Source organism: Engraulis encrasicolus, chromosome 2 (genome assembly GCF_034702125.1).
Source record: "Engraulis encrasicolus isolate BLACKSEA-1 chromosome 2, IST_EnEncr_1.0, whole genome shotgun sequence".
Lineage (NCBI taxonomy): Eukaryota > Metazoa > Chordata > Actinopteri > Clupeiformes > Engraulidae > Engraulis > Engraulis encrasicolus.
Genome location: NC_085858.1, coordinates 29,279,092 through 29,295,413, shown reverse-complemented (window position 1 = coordinate 29,295,413; position 16,322 = coordinate 29,279,092). Strand labels below are relative to the sequence as shown.

Sequence of the window (16,322 nt, the reverse complement as noted above, 5' to 3'; positions counted from 1 at the left end):
GTGCAATTCTTCTACAATTAATGGGAATGATTTCATTATTTTCTAACAGTGTTTTCAAAGTAATCCATTACTACTGCTGCTATTCAGTCATCAAACATCCAGTGGAAAGTGATGTGGTAGGATATCTGACGGCTCTAGATTTGAAAACTGTGGGCCACAATATTCAGTTGTATAGGCCTAATAACCAGTTATGATGGCTCATGGCAAGGAACAATGTCAAAAACAGAAAAAATGTCAAGTGTGCTAAATATTGTAACCACACCTATTCATATAGCCTAGATAGGCCTACATGTTTTAAGCTGTGTAAAAGTTGTGAAGTGAAGACTGCTTCACTTGATATTGAAACTTAACATAGACTGGCACATTATTAGAAAAGCAGCAGGTCCCAGGCACTCAGTGAGTTAATAAAGGCTTTTTAATATACCCCCTTCTTCCTGCTGTGATACCTCTGAGTGCCTGGGACCTGCTGCTTTTCTAATTCTGGATTTCCCAACCCCATGAGCACCATTTTGGACAGTTTTTCACACACCTGAGTCCCAGGTTGACTTCTCTCTTTTTACGCATAGACTGGTACATGTAGACCTATTTGTTGTGTCTGTTTAGTACTATGTATGCTCAAACTGAGAGATTGAAATATATCTGCTGGTAAATACTGAAGGCCTGCATGGCTATGACCAGGACCGCAAACAACCTTTACTGGGCCCAGGACAAATTCATCTGTAGGGGGGCCCCTCTCAATACACAATGTAATTGGGACCGAATTCTGGGCCCCTTCTCCTCCTGGGCCAGGGACAACAACATTTGTCCCCCCGCAACCCCCCCCCCCCCCCCCCCCCCTGCCGGCGGGCCTGGCATGGTCACAACCCCACCAAGTGAACACATGCCTGTGTGTGAACATGTTCAGTGAAAAATGTGGTGTTGGACAAAGCGTTAGTACACACCACCACTTCTATTCAGGTTTAAATATGCAGAGTAATATTAGGTTAGCATTTTCCCCTGTTATGTTATGCCATAGGCCAGGGTCAGGAACCTTTTTGCTGGGGAGAGCCATAAAAGCCAAATTTTGCTAAATAATTTTTCGTGAGAGCCATACCATTTTAAAAACACTGAATACAATTACGTAAAATCATGTACTTCAATTAAGCCCCACAATTTAAGAGTATACTATCAAGTTACGTGTATTACTTTTATTGATAGAAGGTAAGTATAGGGTTGCCAACTGTTAACTTCACTATTGTGGGGGGAAATTTTGTATTTCTTAGATGTAATTTCCTGCATTTTAACACATTTTAATGTCCTGTGTCCCGTTTCAGCTCAATATGGAACCCGTACTTTATTTATAGATACGATTCCGTATTTTAAGGGACGTTGACAACCCTAGGTAGGCCTAAGTAAGAGCCAGATACAGATCCCAAAAGAGCCACATGTGGCTCTAGAGCCATAGGTTCCTGGCCCCTGGCATAGGCCTACATTACAAGCCTGCTTCACACCAGACCTCTGTGTCAGAGCTGTTACAGCTCTGCTCTGGAGCCCCCTGGTGGAACAAAAAGGGGAGCTCAAGAAGTTTCGTGGAACTACAGATCCTGCCATATAATTTGAATATCATGGAAAAAGTTGATTTATTTCTATAATTCCATTAATAATGTTTAACTTTCATGGGTTGTATGGATGAATTGCCCAAATGTTGAACTATTCCAATCATTCTGTTGTTTATTTTGACATATTTTGGCCTTCCAGCTCCAATAAACCATGAATTGAGGAATTCTCATTCTTAGAATATTGTAATAAAATCATAATTTTCTTCAGAAATAAAGGAATTCGAGTCACATCAAATCAGCTGAAATTTGGTACTTTCTATATAATGTCTATATGAATGTTCAATACTTGGTTAGGACTGTCTTTGTCTTAATGACTGCCATGATGCGTTTGCCATGAAGTCATGGGAGTTATGGAAGCCCAGATATCCTTGATGCTTTGATGTCAGCTGTTTTTGTTTGTTTAATCTGGTGACCCACACTTCACTCTTTAATATACCCCGTAGGTTTCCATGCCAAGTTTTGGTGCTTTGGTGGTATGGACATTTGAACTCACCAGAAATGAAACCCCTTTGAAAATTAATGGGGTTTTATTTCTGGTGAGTTAGAATTAAACTGGTGAGTTAGCAGCACCAAAACGTGGCATGGAAATCTACGGGGCTGGACAAAATAACGGAAACACCTCTCATTTTCGTGTGGGAAGTTTCATGTCTCGTACACCAGCCTGTTGGCCAATCTTCATTAATTGCACATTGCACCAGTAAAGTGAAGTGTGAAGGTTCAATTAGCAGGGTAAGAGCACAGTTTTGCTCAAAAAATTGCAATGCACAAAACATTATGGGTAACATATCAGAGTTCAAAAGGAGAATTTCTTGGTACGTGTGTAACTGTTGCATCTTTGCCCAAGCCAGCAAGTCTGCATAATACCAAGAAAGATGAACCACATCCAACAGGATTAACTGTTGTTGAACTGTGAATGCAAGAAGAAGCTTCCACACTAAAATGGCAGGTGTTTCCGTTATTTTGTCCAACCCCTGTACATTACTGCATTGCCACAAAAAACATGCATTGCAGTAATTAATTAGGCTACTTTTGTAATTAGTTACTCCCAACACTGTCTAATAAATGCAATGATGACTAATGCTCACACTTCCCGATTAGACATTTCACACACAAAATGTATTGCATTCATATGGGTCATCATTTCAGAATTCTCGAGTTTCATTTGACGTCACACGCTTCCAATCTCTTTGATCTACCGCTGCTGGTGGGCGACCTGGGATTGGAGCCATTGAAACCCATTCAAAAATATTTTTTTTCCAAACAGCCACAGAGAATTTTGTGTTAGACCTTAAGACACTATAGGTCTTGTTTAAAAGCTGTGAATCTCAGCTTTCCAGAAGTGAAAACTCTATGTTCCTAGCTTATACCAATTTGAATGTAGCCCACTTAAGGCGACGGTTAGTTTGGCGGGTAGGCCTACATTTCGAGTTTTGACAGTTAAAAAAAATAAAAAATATTTTTTTCTGCAAATCTTTTCTTCAATTCTCAAAGTAAATTACGCTTCCAGTGAAGTACACTGCCAGTATTTGCCAAGCTTAAACATGTAGGCTATTATTTTGTATTATTTTATCTAAAAATCAGTGAACTAAGAGTACATTCTATCAACTCAGTTACGGACAAAGGGTAAATATCAACTGTACACAAATGAAATACATGTTAAATCATGTCTTCCCTGACAGAGTATTTGTTCAGATATCCATTAATTTAACTTTGAGTTTTCTATGATAAAGATTCTTTTTTCAGGATTGAAAACATTGAGACGTTTCACTGAAAAGTCGGCAAGTGTGTTTACATTTTCTCCGTGTATAGCTTTAAAAATCAGTTAAATGTTTTGCAAATTCATATAATAAGTTAGTTATTATGGCACTGCTTCTGGTGTAGCCTATGTGTTAAAGGATAAGTTCAGCCAATTTCAACATGCAGTTGTAATGCTCACACTACCCTGGACTTGTCAGTACCTGAGATTTTTTTTTCTACAGCCTTTCCCGAGATCCTGGTCATTGGAATGGGGGCAGGTGTTTGTTTACATTTCAAAAAAACAATCTTGATTTATTCCCAATAACATCCAAAAAGGTTAAGCAACATCAGCAGACAACTAGCAAACAGTGATACCTTTTGGGAAAATATCTGGAGTAGGCCCAGGCTATGGTAAGATTTTTTAAACTGTGAACAAAATCTGCCCCCATTAGAATAGCTCAGATCTCAGAAAGGGCTGAGCCGAAAAATGCAGCATCACCGGGTACTGACAAGTCAAGGGTAGTGTGAGCAATACAACAGCATATCGAAATTGGCAGAACTGGTCCTTAAACAAGAAAACACATTTTTTTAATGATCTTTTGTAACAGAGTTGACGGGACAAACATAACAGAGGTCGACACTGTCAAGCTCCGATATAGTGTTGCCAGATTTGACTGACCATTTCCAGTCCAAATGATGCTCAAAAAACACCTGGAGCCTGGAGGCGCTAAATTTTGACCAATTTCAACAAATTGATTTCAGACAATACCATTTTACCCCAAGATGGCCATGCCAAGCAGCACAATTTGGTTGGTAACCGCCCAATCTGGCAACACTGGCAAATTGTAACAGAGTTGGCGCTAACAGATTTGGGTTTTTTTTCACCATTTTGTGTTTAACTCCATGCGCCATCTCTTACTAGATATCTCATGACTAAAATCACAATTTTAATGAATTTCCATAGTATACTTGTTTTTAGAAAATTAAAAGAGATTTAAGAGAATCATAGTAACAGAGTTGATGCAGAATTAATACAGCTCCAGGCCACTTTATTAGAATAGCATGAAAAAGTTGATTTATTTCCATAATTCCATCAATAATGTTAAACTGTCATGGATTATAGATTCATGGCCCAGTTTTTTAACTATTCCAATCATTAAATTGTTTATTTTTACACATTTTGGTCTTCCAGCTCAAAAAAAACATGAATTGGGGAATTCGCATCATTAGAAGATTGTAATAAAATCACAATTTTCTTCATCAAAATTTGTTTCACATCAGTGCACATCAAATCAGTTGAACTTTGGTACTTTCTACACAACATGCAATGTTCAATACTTGGTTAGGACTCTCTCTGTCTTAATATTATTAATAATAACGGCCATGATGCGTTTAACATTGAAGTCAATGGCAGAAACAGTGCATGGGAGTAATGGAAGGCCAGATATCCTTGATGCTTTGCCGTCAGCTGTTTTTGTATAGCTGACCTGGTGTCCCACACTTCACTCTTCAATATACCCTGTAGATTTCCATGCCACGTTTTGTCGCTAACTCACCGGTTTAATTCTAAATCACCAGAAATGACACCCCATTGAAAATGAATGGGGTTTTATTTCTAGTGAGTTAGAATTAAACTGGTGAGTTAACACCAACACGTAGCATGGGTATCTACGGGTATATTGAAGAGTGAAGTGTGGGACACCAGGTCAACAAACAAGAACAGCTGACGGCAAAGCATCAAGGATATCTGGCCTTCCATTACTCCCATGCACTGTTTCTGTCATTGACTTCAATGTTAAACGCATCATGGCCGTTATTAAGACAGAGAGAGTCCTAACCAAGTATTGAACATTGCATGTTATGTAGAAAGTACCAAATTTCAACTGATTTGATGTGCACTTATGTGAAACGAATTTTGATGAAGAAAATTGTGATTTTATTACAATATTCTAATAATGCGAATTTCCCAATTCATGGGTTTTTTGAGCTGGAAGGCCAAATTATGTAAAAAGAAAAACTTGAATGATTGGAATAGTTAAACAACTGGGCCATGCATCTACAATCCATGACACTTTAACATTATTGATGGAATTATGGAAATAAATCAACTTTTTCATGCTATTCTAATAAAGTGGCCTGGAGCTGTATACTCTTGGTGTGTTCAACATTTATCACAAATTATTAAGAGAGAAAGTTAAACATAGTTCCCCTCCAAGAAGTGAAGAAAAGGAAGTGACATCGCTTGGTGCATGTCACCAGGGCCGGAGCTATAGGGAGGGCGAACAGGGCATTTGCCCCTGGGCCCAGGGCACCCTTGCATTAGTGGTGGGGGCCCAATTGTGTTTTTGTCAGGTCATATAGGGGGCCCGATAAAGTGTTTTGCCCTAGGGCCCTATGTACAATTGTTCCGCCACTGCAAGTCACATAGTTTTATTTGAATGGTGTTGGGTTTTTTATGTTTTATGCCAGACATAGCAGTTGACAGACCCCTGGGACAGGTAAAAAAAATAAATAAATAAAAAATAATCAAGATCAGCTGAGTTAGAGGAAAATAACATTCTGAGCAACAGATTATATAAATATTTATAGATTTATCATAAAAATTTTACTGAATTATTTAATGTTTATTCAAGTTGAACATGTGAATCTCTATCGTGGGACAGACAATTTTGATGGTTTTGGGTGGTTTGGGAATCATTTAACCCTATCCAGACCGGGCTTTTTTGGCATTCCTGGGACCGGGGGGGGGGGCTCTTTTGACCCCCCCCTCATAACTTAGGAACCGAATGGCGTATGACCACCAAACTTGGAGGGGATGATCTTCAGCCAAAGATCTATGAATGACATCATTTTGGTGTCATTATTGGATATTATGACGTCATTATGACGTAATTTCCTGATTTTATAGCCCAAAATGTCACCTTAATGTATTTTCCATTTGACTTGGGTAATGCACATCAATTTTGGTTATTATGTGCATCAGACCACTTCAGATGTTCACAAGGGTGTCTGATGCTAATGAAAATGTAAAAAAATATGAAAAGTGATGATGATGAGACTCAGATTAGTGATTTTTGGTCAGGCGTACCTGTCAGAAAACCGTTGCCATGGCAACAACACAAATGATAAACCTAATCTTTTGGTATCACATTGTAGCCAACTTCATTTTAGGAAAAGTCACAAAGTTTCGTAGTCATAGCTTTAGTCATTCTGGAGTTATACGACATCAAAGTTGGTGCGGGCACTTTTAGCCCCCCCCCCGGTCTGGATAGGGTTAAGGAATATTTAACAAATAAATTGTGCATAAAATCTGAAATGACCCATATACATATACATATGTGTACATTTATCCACATTTTAAATGTAAGAGGAGCATGCATGGTGAAGTAATAAAAAAGCAGCCAAAAACAAAACATCACATTCAAATACTGGTCTTTAATTGAAGTCCAATGACTACAAACAAAATAGAATAACAGCCTGCAGGTAACCAAAGTTTATGAAATCAAACACTTCAAAATGTTTTTTTTTTTTAAGTACAGCCCATTTCAATTTCTTACTTTCTCGAGGCACAGGACTGTGTGTATGTATATAGGCTAACTATATACACATATTTTCCCTTAAAAAAGCAAACACATTGAGAACAACATGGGCATTAAAAAGGATGAACACAATGCATTAGCAATTAGCAAAGGCTGTCTTTCAATACTTATTATTCCAATAATATCCATGTACAAAAGAATGATCCCATACTAAAGACCAAAACACAACATTATTACAGATCTGCACCGTTAAAAGTGGCTATAATGACCATTACATAAAGCGAACTGAGATTTTTCTTTTTCCAATTGGTCTTCCATTCAATTCTTCTACAGCAATTACTGCTTCGTGGTGGGACTCAAACACGACTGTGGACACGCTATGCATATTTTGCCTGTCAAACTGCAACGTTGCAGACCCTGGTATCACCCTGTAGCCATAGCAGAAATCATAGATCTCGTTTATGTGGATCTGTGCCGGGAGGTTTGAAAGCTGAACGCAAGTTGGGTTATCAAAGTTATCAAAGTGCTGACCAGAAGCTGCAAATCCTGGATTGGAGTGGCCATCTCCTCTCCCACCAAACATATCTGGGTGGTCAAAGTGAGGGTCATACGGGGCGTCATAGTGGCTGCCTCTTTGCCCAAACGACTGAGGGGGAATGTCCTGGGGCATATCGTGGGGCATATCGTGAGGCATGTTGCGACTGCGCGCGGGTAGATCTGCTGGGCCGCGGGAATCCATGTACCCATCATCTCCGGAGTAATGCGGCCTGCGGTGCTGCTGGAGTGGTGGTGCCGCTGAATAGCTCTCCCGACCAGGTTCCTTTGGCACGTCCATCTGGGTGAGGAGTCCGTTCTGGTCCAATACACCAAACTCTCGCATCTGAGCACGGGTGATGCACTTCAACATAACCTCGGAGCCCAGAAAGCGCTGTCCATTCAAAGACTGTGCCATGATGGCCTCGTTTTCCGTTTGGAATATCAGCAGAGCTTCACCGAGTCCAGCCCCATTTTCATCTCTGAGCAGAATGAGGGAGTCCTCTGTAATTCGGAAGCCATGAAAAAAATCCATGATCTCCACTTTGCGCACGTCAAACGGGAGGTTGCGCACGTAGAGGCAAACTCTCTCCCGGTCTGTGGGATCTTCTCTGCCACGCGATGGTGATCGCTGAGCAGAATGACTGCGCTCCCGCTCCTCGGCATAGTCCAGCTGCTGGTTCATGTTCTGCAAGGTGGCGATCATCTTCTCTTTAGAAACGGGAGAGACATACACAGGCTTGCTGAGCAACTCTTCTTTGTGATGAGACAGCCCAGCACAGTAGTCCCTCAAGCTACCGAACAGGACAAAGGCAGACCTGGTCCTTTTCCCATACTTGTCGTTGACATGAATGATCTGATCGTCACGCAGGGTAGTAGGGTGGAAAAACTGTTTCAAGTCAGCTTTCTCTACAGCAAGCGAAAGATTGTCCACCATCACACAAAACTCTTCTTTAGAGGGAGACTGAGATGGAGATCGCCGTGGTGAGCGTGATCTTGCGCGTTCAGGTACTGGTTTTCTTGAAGTGTAGGTAGGGCTTGGCTTGGTGGAGAACCCTGTGTCATCAACAACTGGTTCTCTGTCCCGGTCCCTTTCCCTTCTCCTCTCACGCCCTTCCTCCCTTTCCCTCTCCATCTCCATCTGCCTCTCCATCTCCACCCCCCTCTGCCTCTCCTGCTCTAGACTTTGGATCTCTGTACGTTTGATGCAAACATACCGAGACCCAATGTATTGACGATCCCTCTTCAGACCCTCAGCAGCCTCCTGGATCGTCTCAAACTTCACCATCGCAGTGCCGTTATGCAGACCCTTATTGTTTTTGTAACGACGAATGCCACTGACCCGCAAACCAGTGAAAAATTTCAGGATATCTTCATCTTTGGTGGAAAACGGCATGCCAGACAGATACAAGTACAAAGAATCTTTGACATCACCAGAAGGCTTCCCACCAAAAGATCCGGGGTTAGCGTCTGTAGGTCGCCCGTTGTTCTTGTATGCCTTCCGGGCACTGGCCTCTGGCTTCTTTGTGCTTGCCTCAAGGACCTTCTGCATCTCCGACTTGCTACTCAGCAGCAGGTGAACCACTCCTCCTTTAATACAACCACCGGAACGAGACATTGCACGTCTGGCATCTTCGTCGGATGCAAAGATGATGAATGCTTCCTCGAGGTCACCACCAATGATATGAACCCCTCCATCCGGGATTTTGAGGCCAGTGAAGAAACTCCGAATGTCCTCAGAACCAGCAGTGACTCTGAGTCCCTGTAATCGGATGACCACGGCCATTATGACGGATAAAACAACAGCACCTGCAGACAGAGGGGCATACAGAACACCGTTACTTTTGACACGACAACTGTCATGACCATATCAACATTTTTTCCCTCCAACTTCTCCTTTTTGTGCCACCTCGCCCTCACATTGAACACATCTGAGTGAAGGAGTAGTTGAATCATGAACATTTACTGCACACCAGTTCCACCACATACCTCTCTTTGGTCACCATATCCACTCAACTGACGTAAAATGTAACTCCCATACCCAAGAAGATATTTGAGTTCATCAGGCTACCCTTCAAGGCCATGCAAATCTGGATCGAACATTTCTTTCGGGCCCATCCCCCCAGGGTAATTTTTGTTTTTTTGCGAATCAGATTCCATTCCCAGAGCAAATGATGGATAGTCAGATATTTGTTTCGACCTTTTCATTCTACATCTCAGAAAAACATGTAGCTGGAAAGTTCATACACCAATATCACTACATAGAAGAGTCTTCAGGTGATGTCATCAAATTTTCCACTGAATGTATTTTTTAGTCTATTATACTAAGTAAATATTAAACCATATCTGCACAAAGCATCCCACACAGGATGATTCACACTCCACAAAAGTACCTCTGGCACAAATTGTGTAGTTTTCCATTTTCCTTCCAAGCTGAATCCAGACGAGTCAGAGAGAGTTCAATGCGTTTCATTTCTCAGAACAAAGGTACTTGGTTTAACACTAGAACGTCATCAGTTCTTATCACTATTTACCGAACTACTACCTGTTATTAGAAGGATCACTGTTAACAACGTATAGTTTGGTATTCCACACTTAACAGGACCATAGCAACATGTCATTCAACCAATGCAACACAATATTATGCGAACAAATCAAAAGTTAGATGCAGAACAACAACAAACAAACCAACCACGTGGCACTCAGAGCAAATATCCCTTCAACTAGCCTGGGAAATCCGAAGCCGTTTCGCACAATCATTCCAATCTCAAAGACAGCACGGTTCCTGGACAAAACACAGTGGCCTGACCAAGTGAGCCAATCAGAAAGCAGGGATGGATGGAAAGACGGCGACACGCAGTACTTGACAAATGGAAGCTAGCTTACAGTTTGTTCAAATACAACTGACATGAATGGCTATGGGCTACGTGTACATTGAATGGTAAAAATCAGACCAAGATCACCCCCTTCAATCTGTATCATTGCCGAATTCCGCCGCCCCTTGACCGCCTCTACAAAATTAGTACGAGGGTATGGAAAGGCCAAAGATATTCAAAATGGTAGATCAAGATATATCATGCATCACGAGCGATGGGTAAGCGGTTAGGTTGTCACTCATAGCCCAAAGGTTGCCACTTCGATTCCGAACCACTAGGTTGGTGGAGGGAGCAATTAACCAGTGCCCTCTCCTATCCTCCTCCATGACTGAGGTATCCTTAACATGGTACCGTCCTGCCGCACTGGGGCTGTCCCCTTACACAGGTGAGGCATGAATGCAATTTCGTTGTGTGTAGTGTAGTGGGCACCGCTTCTGTGGAGTGCTGCGTCACTCCAGGTGGGCTTTCACCAATTCAAAGGAGTGGTATCAAGTCCGGTCTCCTAAGGGGGCGTGATACTCTTCTCCTTTCTTCTGTGACCTTTAGTGGCGACTTGCATATTGTGTGTTCCGCCATCTATAGCACTGCAGAATTACAACTAGCCTAGACAAAAAAAAATAACAACTACTTTAGACACTGCTATTATCCAAACAACACAACATGGATGGTTGACACAGACAAGATGACCCAATTCACAGTGAACTTCATCTTCAGGAAGAGATCAACCAAGGGATTAACCATATTTCATGACGAACCCACATCCTCTTCGCAACCTTTAGTGTGGCTGTCAAATCAAGCTCATTGGGGAGCTTGGCATGGCAAAGATCCAAACAACAGCCAGGATCAACATGCCTCTGTATACAAAACAGAGCTATAACCAAACTTTCAATATAAAGCATTGCATACTTCTGTAACTCTGGACTCTTAAATGTGCATGGCTTTCCCATTGAAGTCCTCATTCTCTTAGTCTACATAATTGATTCCAGAAGAAACTCCTCACGAACCGCCTCCTCCTTAGCCATTGTCTCTGCTATAAACTAACAACTGCCTCCGCTTGGATATGCAGAATATTCATTTTTCATCCATGTCAGATTTTTTATGGACCAGGAACAAGGACCAAGGAACACTGACAGGTTAGCCCGATTAACTTCAATCTGAAATTCAAAGTTGTGTCACTAGCTAGCCTGATAAACCAGCCTAAACGTGAAACTGGATGTGTAATTTAGTCTGGCCCCGATGAACGATACATCTGAAAATTGTTGATGAGAACAACCTGTTGTTTTTCAAACCGTGCTTGTGCCTATAGGCCGGTGCTCTGACCAATCAGCGATCTTTCTCGTTGATGTGCTTTCCCAACGTTGCGAGCTTCACCGTCACTCCTTCAAAACCCCACCCACTTTGATTCAAAACAAATATCTGCGTTGTGATTGGTCTGCCAGACTCAAGGCAATGTGTTCAAAATGTTCGACCGATCTGAGGCTAAACCACTCGCAGCCGAACAATGTCAGCGTCCAGCGGGTGGCGCTGGTTTACTAGGCTAGTCACTAGAAGTATGAGCAACACAGGCCTTCCATTGCCCTCATCTCATCTCAAATCCCAAACCATAACAAAAGACAACATTCAAGAACCAACTTGAAATGACTAGAAACACTGAATATAAACAGGATAATATCTGCTTCATTTCATGAAATCTCCAGAGGTCCTGTGGTGTCAGAACTGCAAAACTACCACAAAAAGGCCTTTATCACAAGAAAGAAAGAGATGAAGACGGCTGCTCGAACTTTTATTTATACTTACCGGGATGCAATTTGACCAAAATGCGCTCTGTAATTAGCCTAGCCATCACAACAAGTCTCTTACAAGCTTATCCTGACCAATCTCACGTACCCCTTGACTTCAGAAGTCGACATAACCAATCAGATTTTCAATATGGTAACCAAGATTAATTAAGCTTATTACGCGTCACTACTGCAACAAATACTGTTATCAGGCCGACCAGAACGGTGCCGATGTCCACTCCCACACCAGTTACGTTCGGAACTTAAGTGCTTACCTGTGAACCGCCCGTTTTCATTCCGGGCTTTGAATTTTTCCCCATGTGACTGTCACCCCGATGAACCTGCTGACGTCCACGCTGTTCACAGAGAAAAAACAAGTATTCTTCGATTTGCAAAACAATTTTGCGGTTCTTGAATGCTCAGACAGGTGGCATGAACACACCGGATCAGTCAGCATCATCACACTTGAAGTGGAATCAAGTTTGGCACCCTAAATGGGAGTGGCTTTCCATTGGTATCCGCTCATTCTCCTCATCAAGCCGTGCCGGTGCCCGATGACGCACCTAATTTCGAACGGGTTGGGTGTGTTCACGCATTAAGCCTAAGCGTTTGCGAACCAGGGAGTTGACGACAACGTGGACATCAGCAGGTTCATCAGGGTAACAATTGGACACATTAGGAAAACTGCAGATGTCGGTTTGAATACTGCGGATCGTTCGCAGGTAAGCGCCCTCTAGTTCCGAATGCAGCTGGTGAAACCAGTACTAATCGCCTTAGAGCAGTGGTTCTCAATCTTTTTTTAAATAAATGTCCCCTGGACCTCATAAGTCTGACAACGCTCCCTTGACCTCATCGTAAGCCTGCCAATGGCCCTCTTAGAAAATAAAACGACCGCACAATGGCAACTAAGTTCCGCCCCCTTTCAGCTGTCTCCTTCTCAACACCCCTCAGGGGGCTGAAGAACCCCTGTTGAGAAACATTCCAATAACGCACTGAGCAATTGGAGAATGCATGATCATATTAAACTCAACGTCTTTGGCCCTGCATTTCCTGACACAGGGTGCAAGAACACCGAAACAGTAGAGACAAGCCGACTGACAGACTGATGATCACAACATTTCGTGCACCCACCCAGGAAGTATGGGTGAGGCTACCCTGTAATGTGGTAAGGCACACCCGTAGGCATAAATCTCAGCATAAATCTAGATGGCGGGAGCTGATAAATTCAATAAAACATGACAGTAACCACACATTTTCAACCACTCTACAGGTCGAAATTAGCAAGGAATATAACAATATCCCAAAAGCCCCCGCCAAAAAAGGAAGCACAGTTATGATGCTGAAAATTCAACTCCAAACGGGTCACCGCAAACAGTAGGCTCACCTGGAATGTAACCCGTTCAAGCATGATTTAACACAGTGGTTCTCAAACTTCTCCCATCATTCCCCCCTTCGGAGGGTCTGGATGCTTCCGAGCCCACCCCAAGCAACAACAGTACTCGCGCAGATTGATTTTACGATCGCTGCATTGCGCAAAAACCCAAAATCAGATGTCACACGCCCCCCCCCTGCGATGCCTCCGCGCCCCCCCCAGGGGTGCTTGCGCCCCACTTTGAGAAACACTGATTTAACACAAACCGGACCAGACAGGCCATTGGGTTTTGCAGGCCACTTTAACCACACGATCTATAAAACTATTTAGAACAACTCCATCCAGTTCAAACGATGGCCCTCCTGTCTCATTTGGGACACAGGGATAAGACTCTTCACAGTTAACACAAAAATACAGGCAAGAACTAGCAGCAACAGTGACACCGTTAATTCAACCCAGAGACCAAGAGATCATTCACAACTATATCTGGATGTATTGGTTTCAAGCTTGGTCCAACTTGGCAAGTCCATAAAACTACAATGTAGGACTGTCCATTCCAAACCGGTTTATGCAGTGGAATTCGAACTGCTGCAAGGCAAGGTTTCCTGTCTACAGACAAATTAAACAATTAAAACTTAATTTGCACGCAGTATTGCCATACATTAAATATAACTTCAATAGACCCCACTACTGTTTGTACACAGATATGACATAATCGGGTTGCCCGTGCGCATTGTTGGAGCAGAATTTACCATGTACCACACATTTGAAAAGAAATTACTAGCCGGGTGCTTTTTTTCCGAAATAAGAAATTGGATGGTCACGATAACATCGGATATGAAGAGGGTGCCACAGACACGGGCATTCCTGATGGTGTCCTCAGTGCAGTCAGTACGTTTAATTTCTTGTAACTTAACCACAATATCTCCTATGCTCGATATCTCGGAATAGCGCAACAAGTGTACTTGGCAGAGTGTCTATTTCTTACAACCGTACACCCTTTAGGACAGCAAGTCTTCTCTCTTTAGGGTTTGCACTGTCTGTGTGTGTGTTTGAGCCAACAATGCGTGCGCAGTCAGTGACACTGTAGCCTACCTTCTCAGGTCAATATAATTTGTGGAGGTTAGTATTAGCATACAGCAATATTACATTAGAAAATTCGTGCTGAACATGAATTCATAATAATTACGAAATAGCCACCAACAGCCTATTTTTCTGCCCATGTATATACGTCTTGAGAATTATCATGTCAATTTAATATGTCAAAACTGAATCTATACTGTAGGTTAATTAAAACTGTGTGGCAGTGAAGTGGAAATGAAATGCCTTGCTTTATCTTTGTTATGGAGGAGGGCAAGTATAAATGTTATTTTCGTTAGTAACCTAGAGTTATAAAAATATGAATAGCCACCATTGGCCAATATCCACAGGACATACAGGGCTGATTTATAAAGATGCATTACGTTTGGCAATAATACGACTACAACAATTACTAAAACAGTTTGAGAAGTAACACAATTATATGATAATGCCACTTTGCCACTGTTTACGTGAATTAATGTCATGAATATTGGCCCCTTAACTATAAAAATGACTGTGAAAACTAAAAAGTAGCCTACATAAATGAATGAAATTTGATTCACACTCCTCCATGTTGTTAAAAGTGTACTTTGTATGCTAATGAATGACACGTATAGATAAAGAACACTCACATAGAGGTCTCCAATTAATTCTTGACACAAACATCGATCATGGAACTGAAATGAAGTGTTACTGTAGAAAGAGTCTGTATTCGTCGGCAGGACCACTACAGGTCTGTGGGCAGGACACATTTGAGGCATCAAAATGGCTTATCATAGGCCCACAACAAAGACAGATGATGCTACGCCAACTACTGCGTGTTCAATTTACTATCTGACGTCTACAGAATTCATCTTAATTACTATGTACTGTCAATGTGTGATGCAACTGGAAATGATTTACACCCGAAACCGAGAAGCTGTAGAACTCTTGACAACTCGAGCAACTAGAAGTACGATGGATAATAAGCGCCAGCATAGAATCAGGAAATGTTCGATACATCATTAGCAACAGCTAGCAGCTATGCTTGTTTGACGTTATCTCTAGATTTAGTTAGCATCGAGAAGAACAAATTGCAGGAATGTACGAAAAACCGATTGATTCGTCCTCCCACAACATTGTATTTAAGTAAACGGGAGGACCCAAAACAGTGGTCAAGCGGGATAGTAGCATTTTAAAATGTTAGCCTACGCTGCTACCTCCAGGCTGCGTGCTTGGTTGGGCCCAAATGTTCCTAGTTCAAAGCAGAATAGGGTCGACGAGGAAGTAATTGTTGATATTCCACCTTTTTATCAAAACACTTACACTGGTCTTCGAACAAAGATGCTCTCTTAGTTTTAAGGATTCAGCAGATATGTTGCACTTCTAGTTGTAAGGAGGACAGTAGAAAACCCTGCTATCGGTATCATTGAATGGAATAGTAGCTGACGTCAGGCTAGCTGATTGAGCAGTTTCCGGGCCTGTTTTATGTCAAAATAAAAGAATGGTTAAAAAAAACAACAACATGATTCAGTTTTTAGTTTTATTGTTTTAAAATGCATGTGCCAACTGAAGAATTGAAGAAATGACAGATGCAAAGTAAAGAGTTAAGTAGTAAGCTAAATGAGTGTGTATATATATATATATATATATATATATATATATATATATATATATATATATATATATATATATATATATATATATATAAAGGAATAATCACAGGCCTAACATTATCCTAAATAGGCTATGCTATATTATCTTTTTTATGTGTGTGTGTGTATATATATATATACACACACACACATAAAAAGATAATATAGCATAGC

At 41.6% G+C, this 16,322-nt stretch overlaps 1 protein-coding gene across 1 annotated transcript; it reads right to left on the bottom strand.

Annotated features, from left to right (window-relative positions):
• Nucleotides 1-6,750: 6,750 nt before the first annotated feature.
• Nucleotides 6,751-15,937, bottom strand: rbm12bb (RNA binding motif protein 12Bb). The gene is made up of 2 exons (XM_063185890.1): nucleotides 15,820-15,937; nucleotides 6,751-9,217 (listed from the first exon to the last, which is right to left on the bottom strand). Exon 2 carries the CDS (start codon nucleotides 9,192-9,194, stop codon nucleotides 7,146-7,148), a length of 2,049 nt encoding a protein of 682 aa, XP_063041960.1. The 5' UTR covers nucleotides 9,195-9,217; nucleotides 15,820-15,937; the 3' UTR covers nucleotides 6,751-7,145.
• Between the last annotated feature and the right edge of the window lie 385 nt (nucleotides 15,938-16,322).